The sequence below is a fragment of the Acanthopagrus latus genome, chromosome 6 (assembly GCF_904848185.1).
Source record: "Acanthopagrus latus isolate v.2019 chromosome 6, fAcaLat1.1, whole genome shotgun sequence".
In the NCBI taxonomy this organism is placed as follows: Eukaryota; Metazoa; Chordata; class Actinopteri; order Spariformes; family Sparidae; genus Acanthopagrus; species Acanthopagrus latus.
Window position 1 is genome coordinate 4,251,422 of NC_051044.1, and position 19,473 is coordinate 4,270,894.

General features: G+C 41.4%; 1 protein-coding gene across 17 annotated transcripts in view; it reads left to right on the forward strand.

The window, feature by feature from the left end:
* Positions 1–19,473, forward strand: part of ptprt (protein tyrosine phosphatase receptor type T) — a 311,154-nt gene that overhangs the window by 80,565 nt on the left and 211,116 nt on the right. For 16 of the 17 annotated variants that reach the window (XM_037099888.1, XM_037099891.1, XM_037099886.1 and 13 more), the window contains exons 3-7: positions 3,691–3,851; positions 4,824–4,934; positions 7,500–7,581; positions 9,029–9,144; positions 10,514–10,688. In XM_037099888.1, the coding sequence (XP_036955783.1) occupies positions 3,691–3,851; positions 4,824–4,934; positions 7,500–7,581; positions 9,029–9,144; positions 10,514–10,688 (645 nt within the window). Of the gene's footprint in view, positions 1–2,912; positions 3,060–3,690; positions 3,852–4,823; positions 4,935–7,499; positions 7,582–9,028; positions 9,145–10,513; positions 10,689–19,473 lie in introns of those variants that run through there. The other variant, XM_037099897.1, reaches the window with a different exon arrangement.

Below are 19,473 nucleotides of genomic sequence, written 5' to 3' on the forward strand. Positions count from 1 at the left end.
GAATAAGAAATGTAATCAGGCCCAGTTCACTCTTGAAAGACCTGCTTAGAGACCCAGGATAGATTACTTTTAACACACACACACACACACACACACACATACACACACCTGTGGACAAACACACACACACACATGCAGAAACCATCATTTCACTTCAGTAATAAGATACACTTTTCCTCTGGGAACATCCCAAGACGACACACTGCTACTTGACACTCATCATAAAGGTGACGCCTCTCACTATCTATCTAAGTGCAAAGGCTACAAGATAGTATTGAACTGAGTATTTATAGTACTGTCTATGTTAGAAAATATGATAGATCAGAGAAATAACTCACAAAAAGGTCGGGCTGAGGTGGAGAGGCAGAGTTACAAACCCGTCTGCTACTTCAGTACCATGGAGAGCGCCCTGGATTTGTTAGTACACAGCACAGTCAGACGGCTGATTCCTCACAGTCGTGGATGAGACCAGGGATTCTAACTCGCACACAGTCAGGATCAATGAGTCAGACAGATGGGACCAACGTGTTCAACTAGACAACCCCTCCAGCCCTGCACTCTCTACTACTTGGGGGATGGAGAGAGGCGAGGGCTGGTTAGCAGAAGGAATGCTTGACATGGGAATCAACTTGACTTGACTCGACACAATCTGTGACTTTAACTCTGGTTTTGCTTCAGACTTTGGCCAAATTCCTTGTCACGCGTCTGCTCCCCCACTCCCCAAACCAAAGACTGAAGAAAGCCCATTCCCTCACAATCACAGCCACATGAGACACAGGAAAAACACTGGACAGGTTACCATGCTGTCGTGTTTCACGTCTTCCTTACTGCATCCTGACAAAATCAAACACGATGATCTGAACTAACAGAAGGAAGTTGACTTTGCTTTTGTGTGTCTGTGTGAATTTTTTTTTTATTGTGGGGTATAAAAAACTGCAATAAAAGATTTATTTGGGGCTTCAGACTTCGTCTTCTTGTTTGAGGTTAGATTCAGGATTATGTTAAGGTCGCAGTGCTTCCAGGAGATCTATGTAAGTCAATATGACGTCCTCACAAGTATAGCATACCAACTTTCTGTGTGTGTTTTGCTGTTTCTGTACACTCCTTCCACTTCAAAAGTCACTGCACTGCCCTTTAAAATCAAAATGCCATCACATCCAGGCAACAGTCTCCAAAAACATGCCTCAATAGTCCAATGAACGAATCTAAAAAAACCAAACATTTTATGACATGTTTTGTTTAACTTCTTTATTGTTTTCTCTTTTAGTATTATTATTATTATTATTATTATTATTTTTATATGAAATCTACACACGGCGATAGAATTCTATGTTGAACAATAGATGTGTTTTGTCCCTGAATTATGCGCTTTTCACATATACTTTGGGAAATATTGTATTATTATTGAATTTTTGATAGCTAATCAGGGATTTTATGTTGATTACCAGTCGAGTGTAACATAACAGAGCAGGTTCGTTTCATCAGCTTATACACATCCACAGTCCCAACGCAATTTAAAACAGACAAAAGAGATAAAAACCCCTAAAGCGGGACGTTCTACATTCATTCAGTTAGCTTTCACACCTATGCATTAGAGTGCATACGCACATACAGAAGCTGATGGAGGCGCACAGTCACACCTGCTTGATTCAGTATCTCTCCTCTCCCGCTCTCTTGCCAAATAGTCTCCCAGTCACTTCTAACTCACAGTCCGGCTGATGGCAGTCAGCCAAATGGAGCCGGCCGACCCATAAAAGCCCCATCCTGTGCCATAAAGCAGAGACTAAAACACACTTAAACCGCGAGTCGACAGAGAAAATGTGTTTTACGTTGTGGTTCAGAACCCTCGGGGCGTGGATACATTAAGACGTTGATATACAGCTTCAGTGAATTAAAGAGCTAGAAGTGTTTTCGAGCTTTTTGCCCCGCATCAAGCATCAGCTCAAATGCCAAATACTGCAGCACGCTCAAATTTGGGACCTGTTTTAACTGTCTGATGGAGGTCTCTGCCACGGCTGAAAGTTGGAAGGAACATTCAGAAATCAGGAGGACACTGATCTGTAACCTGAAGTACAAAAGAATAGAAAAATGATGTCATAGGAACTCATTTGACCCTTTGACACTCTTCAAAACAAGACAAGGTGAAAACCAATTCATTACGGGAGTAGTGAGTGGCAGAGTTATGAAATGAACTGCAAGAAGTTATATTGATATTTATATCTACACACACACACACACACACACACACACACACACACACACACACACACACACACACACACACACACACACACACAGACACACACACACACTGACATAGCTCCATAGCTTAACTGTTTAAGACACAATGTGAACAGGGATGCTGAAGCAATGCATCAGATGAGAAAAAATATTGTTGTTGTTTTTTTAAATTAAAGTATGTTAACCTGATCTAGTATGGCCCCTAGATAAAAGTACGAACCTTAAAATTAGCATTAATATGACCTCTTTAATGAGTCTTACTTTTGACCCATCAGTTATAAGAGAACAGCTGGTGCTTTTATTTTGAAAGGACGATGCTGGCAGGAGGGAAAACAACCGTTGAGCTTCAGGTGTGTTGCTAACAACATGGAGGACGTCGCGCTGTGTGTTTAACACCTGTCTGAGAAAGCTCAGAAGGTTTCTAACCACGCCCTGCCTCCTTTTGACTGACACTGAGTGACTTTATGACGTTACCTTTTTGTAGTTTCGTCGAGTTGGAGGCGGTTTGGTGACCAGAAGCTAGCAAGGATGCTACGATAGCTAATTAGCGTCATGTTTACTAGCTGTTAGCATCCATCTCTGTGATACCTGCAGTCAAAGTGCTGCTTGTGTTGCTGTATGTACATTAGCTGTATGGAGCTAACCGTGCTAAAGTTAGCATGGTGGAAGATACATGATACTTGATTGACTTTTTACTGACTAGTTTTGTAGCTTTGAAGTGACTAATACTTTCATTTTAAGTTAAATAAGCTCACCTGTAGCTTCATATCAGAGTTTTGTCAACATATACAGTGTTATTTCATCATTGTGTAGTAATGGTAGGCAAAGTTCTTTTCAACCTAACCGATATAATTCACAGATTTAAAGTTGTGGTTATGTATTTTATGTATTTGTTGCAGTCAAGCTGAACAATCAGAATGTCTATCAACAATTCTGCCTCATCGAGCCATTCATCATCGAGTTACCTTGTGAAAATCCTTATATTTTACATATCGCAAGATATATCGCCAACCAAAATACCCCTCCAGTTCACAGCACTTATTTTTTCTTTGCTAATGCTTAAAATAAAGACAAACACAAGTTGTGGAAACCCGTGTTGTGCAAATGACAAAAATGAATGAATTTCAACATCTGTTTATGTTCACGGCTCTACTTAGGGATATTTGAGCAAGAGCCCAATCATGTGTTAACAGAACTCAGGGAGTCAGCTGTTTTGGACTATATCAGGGTCCTTACATCCATCTAAGTAATATTGTGGATGACTGTGGCCTCTAGAACTTAACTGGAATGGCAGAAGCAGTAGAAACCAGTAAAACCAGATGTCCAACATGGTGAATTTATTCTTCTTAGAATCTGTTAACGCAGGAAACATCTGAAGTTCACCTGTACTATTCTGATTATATTTTTTAACTGTTTCCTGCCTTTCTCTTCCTGTTTCTGCTGCTGCAGGTTCGTTCATGGTCGTGAATGCGTCGGGCCGGGCGTCAGGACAAAAGGCTCATCTTTACATGCCCACCCTGAAGGAGAACGACACCCACTGCATCGACTTCCTGTACTCCCTGTCCAGCCGGGACGGAGCCAGCCCGGGCACACTTAACGTCTATATCAAGGTGTGTGTGTGTGGTGTTGTGTGTGTGTGTGTGTGTGTGTGGGAGAGAGCGACTGACTGACTGACAGGGTGGGATAGATGAAGGGGCTGATAGACTGAACAACTAAGCAGGTAAACAAACAAACAGACCTCTGTTCTCTGTCAAGGAGGGATGAAGTTAGCCCTGGGGCATTTAATATTTATTTAGAGGTGTGTGTGTGTGTGTGTGTGCGCGTGTGTGTGTGTGTGTGTGTGTGAGTGTGTGTGTCTGTCTCTGTGTGTATGTGAGAAACAGAATGATTGATGGACAGGTGCAATGACAGAGCTCGTCTATTCCCTTTCAGCAGGGATAAAGTTAAGGCCAGTATGCTGTGTGCTTTTGTAAAGAAAATGTAAAGTAAGAAAACTTATGATACAGTGTTTATTTGGACACAAATGCAGTGTAAGAATGAGAATTCCTAAAGTGATTAAAACATTGAAGATTAGAACCACGGGCCCATGCATGTACCAGTGCGCTGATCTTGTGTTGTCGACCTACGAGACTGAATGTTTTATGTCATGGTCTGGAGACACTGATGGACAGATGGGTAGAGTACAGAGCTGGGAAGGTCAGAAGGGAGCCGTGTGTGGAGGGTGGAATCTTGAATAGACAGGCCAGTGAGGCAGAAACTGAGGGAGTATAAAGATGGATAAAAAGATAAGACATGACATCAAGAGATTGATGAGGATCTGAAGCGAGCGAGTCAGGGGATTAACAAAGCACTGGATTACAGCTCTTAATGAGTGAAGTAATCAGCCGGTCAATTAACCAATTATCAAGGAAGAAGTTTCAGAAAATGAAGGAATAAAGAGTAAATTGAATGAACAGAGCGAGTAGACATTAAAATCCCACATTGACTTTAGTTTCACTTCAGAACCCTCCAGTTTTACTGTTTGAAACCTTCAGACGGCCCGTTCAGTCCTTTCATCTTGTCCTCTCACTGTCTGCCTGCAGGTGAATGGAGGCGCTCAGGGTAACCCAGTATGGAACGCCTCTGATACTGTTACTGAAGGCTGGGTGAAGGCTGAGCTGGCCATTTCAACATTCTGGCCCAACTCCTATCAGGTAACGCACTCACACAAACACACACACACACACACACACACGAGCTTCCATTAGTACTATCACTGCACAAGCTGATTTGCAAGACGTAAGAGCACACGATTAATGATGTAGACAGTCGTACGGCAGCTTGTTAAAATGACACAGAAAAATTATGAAGCTTTTTTATTTTTTTTCCCTAACAGAGCTGCCTGCTCCTCTTTGATCATCATCTCATTGTACAGCAAAAGATATTAAACTCCTCTTTTAATGTGCTTGAGGTCTATAATTAAACTCCCTAATGTGTCAGGCAGATTGGTCAATGTTTGATGCTTCAGTTGTCCTGCGGATGATGTTTCCACACAAAATTCAATATTTACTTTGATTTATGAACGTGAACATTCAGCTGGAGATCAGTCAACTGCTGAATCTACCTGTGTCGTATTGACAGTTTATGTGTGAGAAGTACAATAAAAACGATCTTTGGCTTATAATTTCTGTCACTAATCACTGGTTCTAGCACCAGTAAACTATGCGCATTATGGAACCCTGGGACTGGTTTGGCAACTCTTGTGTTAGTATGCTGCACAGTTAGCTGTAATTTATTTGAATTGATATTGATAATAATAGAAAAAACGATGAATACACATTAAAGGGAACTCACAATGTTTGAGGAATTTAGATTTTAACAAAGAGGACATTAATCTTTCTTTACAGCTTTGCAGATTACATTGCTATGTGATAACACTTTTACATGATCCGTGTGGGCCTACTGTATGTCGGGTGATTGCAGGTGTCTACCATCAACTCAGGAGTTTTAAGTCTACAAAACAAGCAGCCTGTTATTAGCTTCAAGTCATGGTGTGATGGTTGGTTGGAGCTGTGGATGAAGCTTCATCATTTAAGAGGTAGTGAGATGATTAAAAGGCTTCTCTCCTTTAGTGTATTCCTTTAATATGGGGACACAAAACCTTTACCATTTAATGACTCTCACTTTTTCCCGTGTGTGGGCGTGTGTGTGTGTATGGGTCTGTCCGAGGTGCGGAGGCATACCCTGCTGTGTTGTTTTATTGAGGTAGCACAAAAGCGACTGTGTTTTACCGAATGACTGAACTACGTCCAGTAAATGAAGGCACCCCCTGTGTGGCGTACACAGATCTGAAGCACAATGGTAACCTAAGTGCATTGAACGTGTGTGTGTTTCCCTCCCTAATGAGGAGTCACCTCCCATGGAGAAATTACCCTTTCTTTTTCATAAAGGGCAAAAAACATTGTTATATTAAAGTACAGAGCTCTGCTAGGGCAAGAACTAACGTCTAAGAGAACTTGTCATTCTCCTTTGAACAGACCAAATCTGAAATATGCATGTTGCTGTTGGTTATTGCAGTTGAGCCGTTGAGCATGCTCACCCAGCAGAACCTGTGTCCTAATACCACTTAGTATAGCTGGGTCACTATGATGTCTGCTAGGTCACATAAATACATTTGATTGCATTTTGTTTTTCAATCAGTACTTACAGGGGCATGATAATGGGACATGGCTCGCATGCAATGTCAGTTAAAAACATGTACTCGAAGAAAAGATCACAAATTAAAGATCTGGATTTTCTTTAAACTGTATTCTATTCACTTGTAAGTCAATTCAGCTAGAACACATTTATATAGATCTTTCTTAAAACAAACATTATGGAAGTGAAAGATCAGAATTTTGCATACGAGGACCCGTCACATAAAAACCCAATATCAGTTTCTCTCTTCTCTTGACATGAGTGCCAGAGAGGGGGATTTATTTTTTGAAGGAAAAGAAGCGAGTAAAGATTTCCCAGACGTCCTTAGTATTCAGACTGAGTGCCAGCTTATACTGTTGAGGATACTGACAGCACAGAGGTATATGTGTGTGCGTCCTCGGAGTGTGTTTGTGTATGAGTATTTATGTGCGGGTCAGGAGTGCATGGCCCCTTGACAGAGCTGCCTGTCTGTCACCCTGGCAAGTGTGTGAGCTCGTCTGTGGGAGAGAACAACGTTAAAACAGTAAAAAATAAAGGAGTGGTGCGATGGGACTGGAATTGAGAAAGACACAAAAGAGCAATTAGAGGAAGAGAATAAAAGAGCTCATGGAGAGTGTAGAGGAGGCAGAAAGAGCAAGAATAAATGAGAGGAGCAGGGAGGGATCGAGGATGAAGGGAGGAGAAATAGCAGAGCGGAGGTGAAGAAGGAAAATAACAAAAGATTGAAGGAAGGGAAGAATGCAGCAGGAGGATGGGAGAGGAATGACGAGAGGAAGGAGGATGAGGAGGAGGCGGAGGAACGGCATATGTGGTTGGCATAAGGATGAAGACAGAAGGATGAGGGGATGAAGTGAAGAGAGGAATAGTTGCTGACTTTCAGTGGAAAAATTCCCCTGGGGTTTCCATATGAGCTTCGCAGGGGCGTCAAGATGTTGCGTGTGTGGAAGAAAGAAAGAAAGAAAGTTATCTATTTATTTTATTTATATGCATTACTTAAAGAGAAAACTATGTCTCAAGTGGATTCTTTTCTTTCTTTCTCTCTTTCTTTCTTTCTTTCTTTCTTTGCCTCTTTCCCCTCTCAGGTTATATTTGAAGCAGTTTCAGTTCAAGGCCACCCAGGTTTCATCGCCATCGACGACATACGAGTTCTGGCTCACCCCTGCCGTAAGTGACTCTGTGTGTGTGTGTGTGTGTGTGTGTGTGTGTTTCATAACGGTTGACCCTGCACAACTGTAGCCCCACTGAGCATCATCTGTTTTATAGCTATCTCACACTTGCACACACACGCGAAGGCTGTGTAAAGGACAGATTGTGAGGCTTGCAGACAGATTGCAGAGAGCCAGGAAGAAGGTCCAAACTCAGGGTCTTCATCACTCAAATCCGACAGAAACACTTTGCTTCACAGAACTCCGGACTGCTTACTGCAACACTCTGTGGCCTGCTTACCTCACTCTGTCTACTCCGTATTATTCTCTCGCATTCTAACTGTGTAATCTTGTTGGCACTGTGTTTTTTTTCCGAGCGTGATTTCCTAATTTACTCAGTTCAATTAAACTTTACTGGCATATTTGTTGAGTAAAAAAAAAAAAAAAAAACAGGATTGTTACTCTTAGATAACGAGTCTTGTTAGAGATTTTAAAAACTGCAGGAAAGAGTTGTATAAAGTATAAACCATCATGAATAAATTCTTAAAAGGCATTAAAAACAAAAAGGAACAGCTGCGGCCAGAAGCTCTTTCCTTTTTCATTTGGAAAAATATAGATGAAGCTGACACAATTATTACATGTTTCTTCTACACTGCTTATTTTTTCCCCTGTAACCCTACTTATTACTCAGCACTCTCTTCACTTTTCTGTCTTCCTAACGGTCTCGTTTTGTTTTCTTCTAGCCTTTTTTCCCCCCTCTGAATGGCTGGCACCGAACAAGTAGCTCATCTGTGCCAGTCACAAATCAGATTAGTCAAAGTGGGTGAGTCAGTGGTGGCAAGCAAGAGGAAGAGAGTAGAGATTTTCATAGAGGAAGGGAGAAAATAGCCTGGAAAACAAACATTTGAGGTAATGCAGAAGAAGAGTAAGACAAAGAAGAACGCACTAGTAGAGAAAAGGGTACCAAAGAACAACCTTCTTATCCAAGTCCTTTTCATTTGCAGCAACTTGACCATTAGCGTCGCGGCGAATTATCATTGTTAAATGATCGATACATACTCTGTTAGACTTATCTCTGTCTGCAGACGGTCAAAATGAAATTAACCAATAGCTGGCTGGTTTTAATGCCAGGCCAAAGTCATCCAGTGTCTGGCGGTCCGTCTCATTGTCTGCCTGCTCATGTGCCTCCCACCATCCCCTGAATTTCCCTGTCTCACTCCGAACAATCAGGCTTCTGTTTTCAGGGGCTAGGGTATAAGTGATTTCTGAAAAAGTAATTTAAAAAAAGAAAAGCCGTAGTTTAGTTTATATCCTTTCTTTGAGGAATATGTATGCATTATATGATACCAACCAAACATATTCACATGAGCAGTTTGATTGGTTCAACCACAAATATCCTTTTTTATCTCTAGAAAATATTCTTCCTTGGTGTTTATACAGTATCTGTTTTACTGTCTGTGTTACAGGTAAGGCGCCTCATTTCCTGCGTCTGCAGAATGTGGAGGTGAACGTCGGTCAGAATGCAACGTTTCAGTGTACTGCTGGAGGAAAATGGTCTCAGCATGATAAACTCTGGCTACAGGTTAGTACCTTCTTATCAGCACATTTGTACAGGAATGATATCAACATGCTGCACTCGTATAAAGGAAGGTCAGAATTAATTACCAAACATATCCAAGTGTAGAAACTTGCACATCTACAGGTGAAGGCAGTAACCTAAGGGCTGTTATTCCATGGTCACTTGTAGAGAGTTTAGCCATTTCCTTGAGGTATCCTGTTGTAAGATTTGTATTGACTCTGATCTGATGATCCATCAAATATTCCATTGAAAGTTTTAAATACGCTTTGTAAATCACATGAAGCCAATGTAGAAAATCCAGTTATGTATTATTTATGCAATTTTATTTAAAAAAAAAAATAATAAAAAGTTAGTGGCAGCCCTCCCTGCTCTATTTCAGGATTGATCAAAAGTCCTTGTTCTGCTTCGCACCAGTAACTCCATCTTGGAACAAGTGACAAGTGTGTGTGTGCATGTTTTGTGCGGTGATGCATCTTCTCTCATTCTGGTTCGAATTCACATGCAATGGCAGACTTGCATGTTTTCGCTGCACATGGGTGTATACCACTGAGAATGCTGCTGTGTACAGTAATGGCATTTGCAATGAAGAGCGGTGACCCTCATGACTGCAGGTCTGTTGGGCAAAGCATGTTTCTCCAAATTGCTGGATGATACTACAGTGGTAGAAGAAGATTGGATCTGGAGATGGGGGGGATCATATGCAAAGCAGAAAGTGGCAGCAGGACATTTTTTTAATTTAATGTCTGATCTGCTCACTTTAAATTGCTTCTGTCTCCTGCAAAGTCTTTGATATCTATTTTGGCTCATTGCTGTGTTGCACTTTTAATTGTTCTTTTCTTTAATCGGTCTCTTGTGAGTCCCCCAGATGTGTGGAAGTGCTTAGTCTTGCTTTTTTTCTGCATGAATTGTTAAGATTCAAGCTCTTTGTAATCCATTTCTCAAGATGTTAGGGCTGAAAAAATCAGGGCCAGTTTAGTTGACGGACAGGTGTCTTAGCCTAACATATTTAACTCTCTAACTTTTTAACATGCAGTACTTTTCAACTGGCAACAAACAGTATATGCAAAGTTGCAAGCCAAAATTGCATTTATTTGTGATGTTTTATTATAGACCTTCAACAGGCAGCTGAGCAAAATGTGTTGTGATAGCCTTAATATATTTTAAAAGAGTGGGAAATTAGCTATGGAGACCAATTCCGTGTTTTGTAACAGGCAGAAATGTTCATTTATGTCGTAGTTTGTCCACGGGGACGTCGTCAAGTCACCATTTGAGGAACAGCAGTTTAAGGCCCTAGTGGTTGCCTCGTGATCAGAACATGCTGTAAAGATTTTTCCAGTATTTACTCATCTTATCTTTCTCGTCTGTTACGCAGCAGTGGAATGGTAAGGACACTGCGTTGATGGTGACCAGGGTTGTGAACCACAGGCGTTTCTCAGCAACCGTCAGCGTTGGCGACACATCCCAGCGCAGCACCAGCCGCTACCGCTGCGTCATCCGATCTGATGGCGGTTCAGGGGTGTCCAACTATGCTGACCTCATTGTCAAAGGTACGTTGTGCTGTTTATCTGGTTTCACATAAAGCATGAGTGGAAAGCAAACAGCCAGTCACTTGAAAAGCAGAGTGTTTGTGATGAATTTAAATGGGTGAAAGCAGAGCCGTGCTTGACAAATTTGATCAGCATGGATGCAGTAAAATGCAACAACTTCTTAAATGTAGAGAACATGACAAACAAGCCTGCGTTGTGGTGTGTCTCGTTGTGTGTATGCGTGTGTGTTTGGCTGCTGCTCATTAGTGCTGTGAGAATGCTGAGGACTGAATACTGAACAGACTTCAGAGCAGTGACTAGAACTCACAATGAGCCCTCTTTCACTCCATTTTTGTCTGCCTCTGTCAGTCTTTCACTTCAATTTTCTTCCCGTGCTTCTGCAGCTTGTGTTCCCTCATTTCCTGTCAAAGTTTGATATAGATACCCACAATTTGTTTATGTCTTTGAAAATAGAAAACACAGAATATTTTTAGAGGCTTCAGTTCATCCCAGTCATCTAATTTTAAGGTGTTAATTTATTCTGAAAAGTGTCAGAGTTTGAGTTTTCCAAACATTTTGTCTTGATAAGGACAAAGTGCAGCTGTAGTTCAGCAGGGAAACAGGTGAAGTTGGGATAATAGAGTTCCAGCCTACATTTTGTCTCTAACACCCCAAAGAAACCTTCTGACCATTGTGTTAACATGTGCTTGTCTGCCCATGGTATCGACATGCACTCTTTACCCCCACAGAACTCTTATTTAAATTCTACTAAAGACTCTGGAAGATACCAAACAGAAATTTGGAGCATGTTAGGAATGTAATCTATTTTCAATGTGATATACTGGGGCAGCTTTTTAAAGAAATATATAATATGCATATAAATATATCACAAAGTAAGTACTTGTAGCTTTAATAAAATGCATGATTAAGCAGAGAATACACGATGTTGGCAAACACTAATAAAAAATGTTTTATCTCACTTGGAAACTACTTAAGCTAAAATGTAATCGGAACATTTGGATCTAAGTGCTTAGAGCAAACAGTCATTTGACTACAAATCAAAAGCAGCCATCAGATTAAATGCAAATAAAAAAAAGTTTGCTCCTCCTCTCCCTTCACTGCTGATCTTTTTCCATTTTCATTTTTTTCCTTCCACCCATCCTCACCTCTTGTTTCCTCTGTCCCTCTTGTATTTATCTGTGCTGCTAAACAAATCCCCTCGCTGAGGACATTCAAATCCCCTAATGCGATCTACTCAGCTCTGCGCTCACACTCAATACACAAAGAAAATATGAAGGAATCTCTGTGATTTGCCATCCCACTCTCCATCCCATGGTTCTTGTGAACAACAGCAAAAAACAGGTCTGTCTTGCTGAGAACGACTGTGATGTACGGAGGAGGATGGATAATGTTGTTGTAAGGCTTTTGATAGAATTAAAGCATCACAGCTATCTGTTGTTGTCAGACATAATTACATTCCTTAACCTCTCCCACTCTCCTTCTTTTGTACTCTGAGTTTTGTGCTTTTTTGTCCATCTTTGTCTCCACTCTTGGCAGATAGAAATGTTTTTTCAACATTAAAACTTCTCTCGACTTGAATTGCCTCATGTTAGGCTGTCAAAAAACATACACAAGCTAGTAAAAGTACAACAAGTGCAGGACAACATACTATCCTCTAATGGGTTAGCTTGAACCTTCTACTGTCAACACTGAGCAGCTTCTCAAGGACTGAACAGGGCTCGTCTGCAGTTCTGTAATTACTTCTCACTATACGTCCATGATGCTGATGCGCTATTGTATTCTAATGTCTAAGCAGTGAGCCTGCTAGCACTCAACGTAGTCTATAGGTGTAAACACTGACCCACAATTACTTAACAAAGCCTGTAATGCTATAGTTTTAGCTCTGTGTATATATTGCTCAATATAGCTTGTGTTAATGTATTAGCACTTAACCAGCTATCACTTGCAGTGACAGTGAGTAAGTAAGTGTTAACACTGAGCCTCCTAACAGTCAAAACTGTTTCTGATATGCTTAGCACTGAGACAGCTTTGCGGCTGTGTTAATCACTGACCCGCTATAAGATATTATGATAGCTTAATTGTTAGTTTTGGACACTGGTTGGTTGCTTTGTCTTAAAGTGATGTTTACCCACTGCTAACTTAAAGAGTTAGCAGTGGGTAGAGAACTGGGTACCACTATAGCCACAGATGTATTTTCCTGTATCTCTCAAATTTGAACACATAAAGCTGACAGGATACCTCTCACAAACTTACTATTCCCTTTTTAAGTGTCCTTGACACTGAAGACACTAAAGCTACATCTGCTCAGTGAGTGTAGAGCTGAGTTTAGGTTTGGTTGGTTGGATCTCTGCAGCTGTCCTCTGACAATATTCTGTACTGCACTTCAAGCAAATTTATAGGCAGACCTTGAGGTGGAGACACAGAGGAATGTTTTGTGTGTAACAGGCCCTCTTACACTATGACAATTTATAGTTATTTGCTGGATGAGGGTTCATTTCTAACAATACAGTGCTTTCAGTGAAGTTAAAATTGGATTCCTGAGGTGCATTTGGACAAACACACATCTCTTGCCTTATGATGTTTTATGTGAATTATGTTTATTTCTATTACACATAAGAATATCCTTATCTGGTGCCAGGGGGATTGAATTGTGATTGTTTTTTAATGGCATTCAAACTGCATCACTGAAATGCATTTAAATGTTGAGAGGCTTTGGCCTAAATTATGTTCTCAATGCATATTTAGTATGAATTATGCTGTTAACCTTATTTGGTGTGAATGACGTTAAATCTGGAGGGAGGCTGGAGTGTGTATATATATATATGTGTGTGTGTTGGTGTGTATTTGTGTCTTTTTTTTTTTTTTTTTTTGATTAGATGATAGTCCAGGGACTGAAACTGTCATTACCATCTGTTAGCAGAACACACAGGCTGTACTCCTGACGTCCAAATGTGAGTGTGTGCGTGTGTGTGAGTGTCTGTCCTGCTGAATGTGTCTCTGAGCGTGTATGTCTTTGTCCTTTGTGTGCGTGTGTGCGTGTGTGTGTGTGAGAGAGTGTGAAGCTCAGGTGCTGTCAGCCATGCATTGTGCCAGAGGAGTAGTCCATGCCAGCACAGTGAACAAGAGAGATATGCAGTATTACACGTGCACATCACTGAGCAAACCTCCCTGAAGCTCAGTGCGTTGGCTGTTGCTAAATTTGTGTTATTGTCCTTGATTTGTACATTTGTGTAGTTGCGACTTTTTTCATTCTATTCATTCATGTGTGGTGGAAACGTGTGTGTGTGCGCGCAGCTGAATTTGTGTCTCTGTGTGTGTATCTGCATGCTGTTTTATGCTGTGTGCTCATGTGTGAGGTGTCAAACTGTGGTTGTGTGTTTGTGTGTGTGTGTGTGTGTATGTGTATTTGTTGGTCCCCCCTGAGCTGCTAAGTGAAATCAGGGTTAATTAGTGTTTTGTTCAGCCAGGTGTGACCAGGGGAAATCTAGGGAGAGACACTTCTCATGTTACAGGGCCCGTTCTGTGCACTGAGTGTGTGTGTGTGTGTGTGTGTGTGCGTGTCCCATGTGCTCATGCATGCATGTTAATCTGTGACACAACACTGCTGGCCGGCCGAACAGATGATGTCTTCCTGAAAAACTGACAAACTGAAAGAAAGAAGGCCAAAAATAAACACTCAGAGGCCACCTTCTGATGGAGCTCTATCTGAATGCAGACAAACGACTCAGACTTAAAATCATCAATAATTCAACAGAGTAATATTTATTCTAAAGTGAAATGACTGGCATTTCAAGCCACCATGCGAATCATCTTCCAGATGGTGATTAAATATTCTCAAATCCGGCGTTCTGTGCGCATGTGATATGAGCTCAGCATCCCCAACAGCCATCCTTGCAAGGGAGTGCTTCTGCTCTGCTTGCACAAATGTGGTCCTAAAAGCATAAACTGAACCCTACCTATGTGCTCGCAACTACTAAACAATCACTTACTCGTCAAGTTGACACAGAGACTGTGGAGGCGGGGATGGTGGAGAGTGGCTGATGTCTCCCGTCCTTTATAAATCACTTTTAACACCCACAGTCTCAAACTTTTTCAGAGTGATGTGAACTTTTCCACAACCAAATAGGCTTTTAAGCTAGTGGCCCAAATTGCAAACACTAAACCAGACCTATTCAACTGGCTGACGGTGGGCTGAATGTGGCCCTTTAAAACAGCCTCATTCTGATTTGTCATCTTTTTGTTATTCTCTTATATCATTAAAAAAGTTTTAAGCCATGCTTGAAGCAGAGGGGATTTACAAGAATCAAACAGACAACCCCCTTCTGCAATTAAAAAAGGTAATTTTTGTCTGTCCTGTGTTTTTCTAAGTAAGAAATGCAGCTTATTATAAAAAAACAACAGTTTTAATAACTTAAAAAATTGAAATTAATGAAATAGCGTCTTTCACAGACACAAACAGCAAACAGTCAAATGCTGTGAGGACATGAAAAGATTACCACAAAATGCAACAATGCATGGACAACCAGTATTTGTTCTTAATTATTTCCTGCTGCAGAAAAGAAAAACAGTTTCCCATTTTGCTCACGCTGACACCTTCATCTAAAGGCTCAGGAAGTAAAAAAGGCTGAGGGAACTGTATAATTAATACCATGCTCAACTTCACATCTCCACTCCCATCTTTCCATCATTCAGTATTCCGTCTGTCTTGTCCCCTCACTTCCTCATTCTCTCCGTATTCACACCTCCGCCTCGCTTCACACCTTCCTGTGAGTTAACGCTGTTATGTTAAAGAAAACATGCAGTGATAGCGTTTTCTTGTAAACACAACCTCCTCCCTGCCTCGCTTTCAAATGGACTCATCTTTGCATTAGCGACATCGAGAGGTATTGTTGTCATGGGAAAACATCTGATAAACGGGAAAGAATTAATTATTTTCAAGTATTAAAGGAGATAAGAAGAAAAGTACAAAACACACAGAGAATAGACAAGCTACTAGTGAATAGCTACCAGTGAAAGAAGTTGAGAAATGTTTTTACAGTTGGGGAAAAGTCAGGATTTCTGTAACAAGACACATGCATTCTTGCACACACACGTAACCACAGTCATTGTCCAGTGTGATCAAACAATAAAGGATGTCGTTGAAGTACATGTCAGGAAAAATGACAGCACAATCTCACACACACACACACACAGATGTTTTTCTCTGCTCCTGTGCGTTTCTCATTTGTATGGCTCTTGTCGAACAGATGCAGTCAAAGCCCCAGGGCAACAAGGTCTCAACCATACCCCCTACTGTGCTTGTGTGTGTACGTGTGTGTCAGAGAGTGAGCAAGCTTGCATGCTGACGCGTCTGTGTCTCAGGGGGGCTGTATTTGGGCTGTGTATCTGCATTCTTGTCTGTGTGTGTGTGTGTGTGTGTGTGTGTGTGTGTGTGTGTGTGTGTGTGTGTGTTGTGTAGGGTTGTGTATGGCTATTTGGGCAGCAGTGTGTGTGTTCTGTCTGTCAGAGATAAGACTCAGTGGGGCGTAGCAAAGATCCAGGAGAGCCACTGTCAGCCAGTGCCCTGTGGACACCATGCAGAGTGTGTGTGTGTGTGTGTGTTCTCCAGGAACACTGCTCCATCTTTCTAAGTCTCCCTGGGTGGTCATAAAGCTGATTGTAGTCCAAGAATTAGACTCAGCAGTGCCACCACGGTGTGTAAGTGTCTCTGAATGCTTGTGTGCCCATAGAGCTTTCTGCAGCCCAGAGCTCATTCCCGGCATCTTCTATGTGTCTGTTCCCTGATAAGGGAATCAATAGGAGAGTGGACAGCTCAGCTCTACGTGTCAAATGTGTGGAAACCCACCGACGCTCAGCACTCCCACTGGGTGTGAACACAAACACAACCTGCAATTTAGAAAAATAACACTCGAAAAGTATGTTTGACTTTCAAGTGGGGTGTTTTATTCCAAAATGAGATGTCAAACACTGAAAAAGGCACACATAAGAAATGCCAAACAAGTATAGAAAAGTTTCCTTTACTGAGCAGCCTGCAGTTGTTGGATGATATTTTAATATATAGTGCTGCTTTCGGAAGATATCATGAAGTAAAATGCATTCTCCAAGAAAAATAATAGAGAAGTCATTATTCCCATAGGCTGTTGGGGACTTTTAATTTGAAACATCTACAGGAAGCTGTAAGTATTGTGAAATGCAGGAAGGTGACAAACAGAAAATTACAACCAACTGTAAATGGACTGAAAACTGTTTTTGTTTAGAAAAGGAGTAAGAAATAACCCTAACTATTGGACAGAAAACAGAATCCGTGCTCTAGTTATTGTGAATATGTGGGTGAAGGATGAAGTGTTTGGTGGACAACAGACAACACCAGCTGCAAATTAAAGTGGGAAAAACATATTAGGGAAAGATTTAAAATTTAGCTCTGACTATAATATAACCCTGTATCAAATAAAGGCATTGCACCAGCTATGCGTAATGTCTACACTATTCTTCTTTCTGGGAAAACTACATTTCAGGGACACAGGAACAATGTTTCTGGCACTTCTGGGAAAGGAAACCTCCTCATTGAGTGCTCAGCTTGAGATGTAATTAAATTATGAAAGATTTGCTTCCACAGGAGAGAGAAAACTGGAAAACCTTCCTGTATTTTCTGTGAAAAGTTCTGCAAGTTTGTTCATCTGCCTACATCGGTGTGTGAATGTATCTGCAAGTGTGTGTGTGTGTGTGTTCATGTGTGTATGTGAAGAGAAGCATAGACCCATAAAGTGTACACTCCACCTGCCTCTTTAACCAGGTCCTAAGGGCTCGCCTTAGGGGATGTGTGAGTTTGTGTGTGTTGTGTTGTGTACGCTGGGAAGTTTGTCATGTCATTGGTATTCCATGTCCATTGCTCTTTCATGTGCATCGGTCTGTGTGCGCATGTGCATCTGTATTGCGTGTGTGTGTGTGTCGGAGAAACTGGACACTTCACACAGAATATCTGAAGAGAAATATAAGTAATGCATGAACAGGTAGGTGAGGAGGAGGAGGGAGGACTGAAGGTGAGAAAAAGAAAAGGTAGAGAAGCAGAGAGAGAGGGTCAGAGAGAAGTGAGGGGAGCAGAGAGGAGAGGGTGATCGGGAGGGGAAAAGTTGAAAGACTGGGGAGAAGCCACACGACAGTAAAGCTGTGAAGGGAGGCGAACGAAACTCGTATAACAGGAGAGCTTAACAAAAAGGAAAATAAGGAGTAAAAATGAAGAAAGGTGATTATATTAGAGATCTAACCTGTGAGACCCTGACCAGAGAAGAAAAGCCAAAGCTGACAATTTAAGTCCCATCAGTTGTTTCTGTCATTGCACCATCATCTCATCAACTGTCTGACTGTATGTTTGTGTAGATGAGAGCAGCTAAATGCCTCAAAAGTTTGGAGGAAGAGATGTGTCCACGACCAGTGTCCTGCTGTTTTTTGCTCCCTGGAAGCCAACAGACGTAATAATAATTCTCATTTCATTAAAAGCTGTCTGGGAGTATTTCTGTGACGCTAAGAGGATCAGTGTCTCTTTTAGGCTCTCCTCCATTTTCCTCAAGTTCTCCCACCTTCTCTGTCTGTCTCCATATTTCAGAGATTAGACTCTATCTGGGACTCTTATCCCCAGCAGCTTACAGTAAGCGAGCAGGTACAAGTTTACTTTCATGTTCACGGACACTTTGGCAGAACTGATGCAGCTGTTTGACACAATCTCGCAAATTTGGGGAAATGAGCTTAAAATCAAGGGCTGTATTTGTACTACGGAAAGATGAGACATGGTTGTCTTGTAACCCTCATCTCGTGAATATTCTCCTTGATGACAGAATCATTAAGGCAGAAGGAAACACTCGTGTTCTGGGTAACCTGGTCAGGAAGTCACATACTGCCTTGGTGATAAGACTTGAGTTCTATATAAGCAGCTTTGCCATCTTTGCTGTAGTTTGAGGACGGTGACAGCTTCACATTTCAAGCTTAGAAAGAAAAGCTTGACTGTAAAAAAAAAAAACTTCATTAATACTATAGCACAGAACAGCATTTGAAGCAGAGGAAAAGACAGACCCACCCTTGCCTTTATAATGAATTAAGCGCATTCATGAGTTAATGCTTATGAATTCATACTAACTCGGTTTTGAGTAAAACTGAAGTCTCCTACTGTGGCTTTTGTCTGCACCAAACTGGGAGCGTCCAAAGTTTTTGTTGAAGGGATTAGACTGGGATGTTGAAGAAAAACCAGGCCAAAAATATGTATAAGTTTGACTCCTTTTTCATTCATTTAATACTTAACTTAAAGGCTGTGGTGATTGGGCTAGCAGCGACAGTGAGCATCGTCACTTCATGTCATCTCAAAGCAAACCTGCACAGCGTCAGTCCCAAAAATGTCTTCTGCTTTTGTTTGAGGACTCTGGGGGTGAACACAGAGTGATTTTTCCTGTTTAGAAGTGGACTCTGATGGATGGAGTACACGCTGAGTGTGTGTGCATGAATATGTGCGCAGGATGTTTGGTGTTTGTTTGCGTTTCCATGATATTTATGTATGTGTGCGTCTGCATCTGTTATTCTGTTTTTGTACTTCGGGAGAATGTGTGTGTGTGTGCTTGTGTGTGTAGAGTTGGAAGTAGCAGGTGTCTGCCACAGTGAGTTTGTTGTGAAGAGAGTGGAATCAGATCTCATTTCCCATGATTCTTGCCTCCCTGTTGAGTGTAAAATATACTCATGTTTGCACCCAACCACCACCCAACACAGATCTCATTTCTTTCTTTCTTTCTTTCTTTCTTTC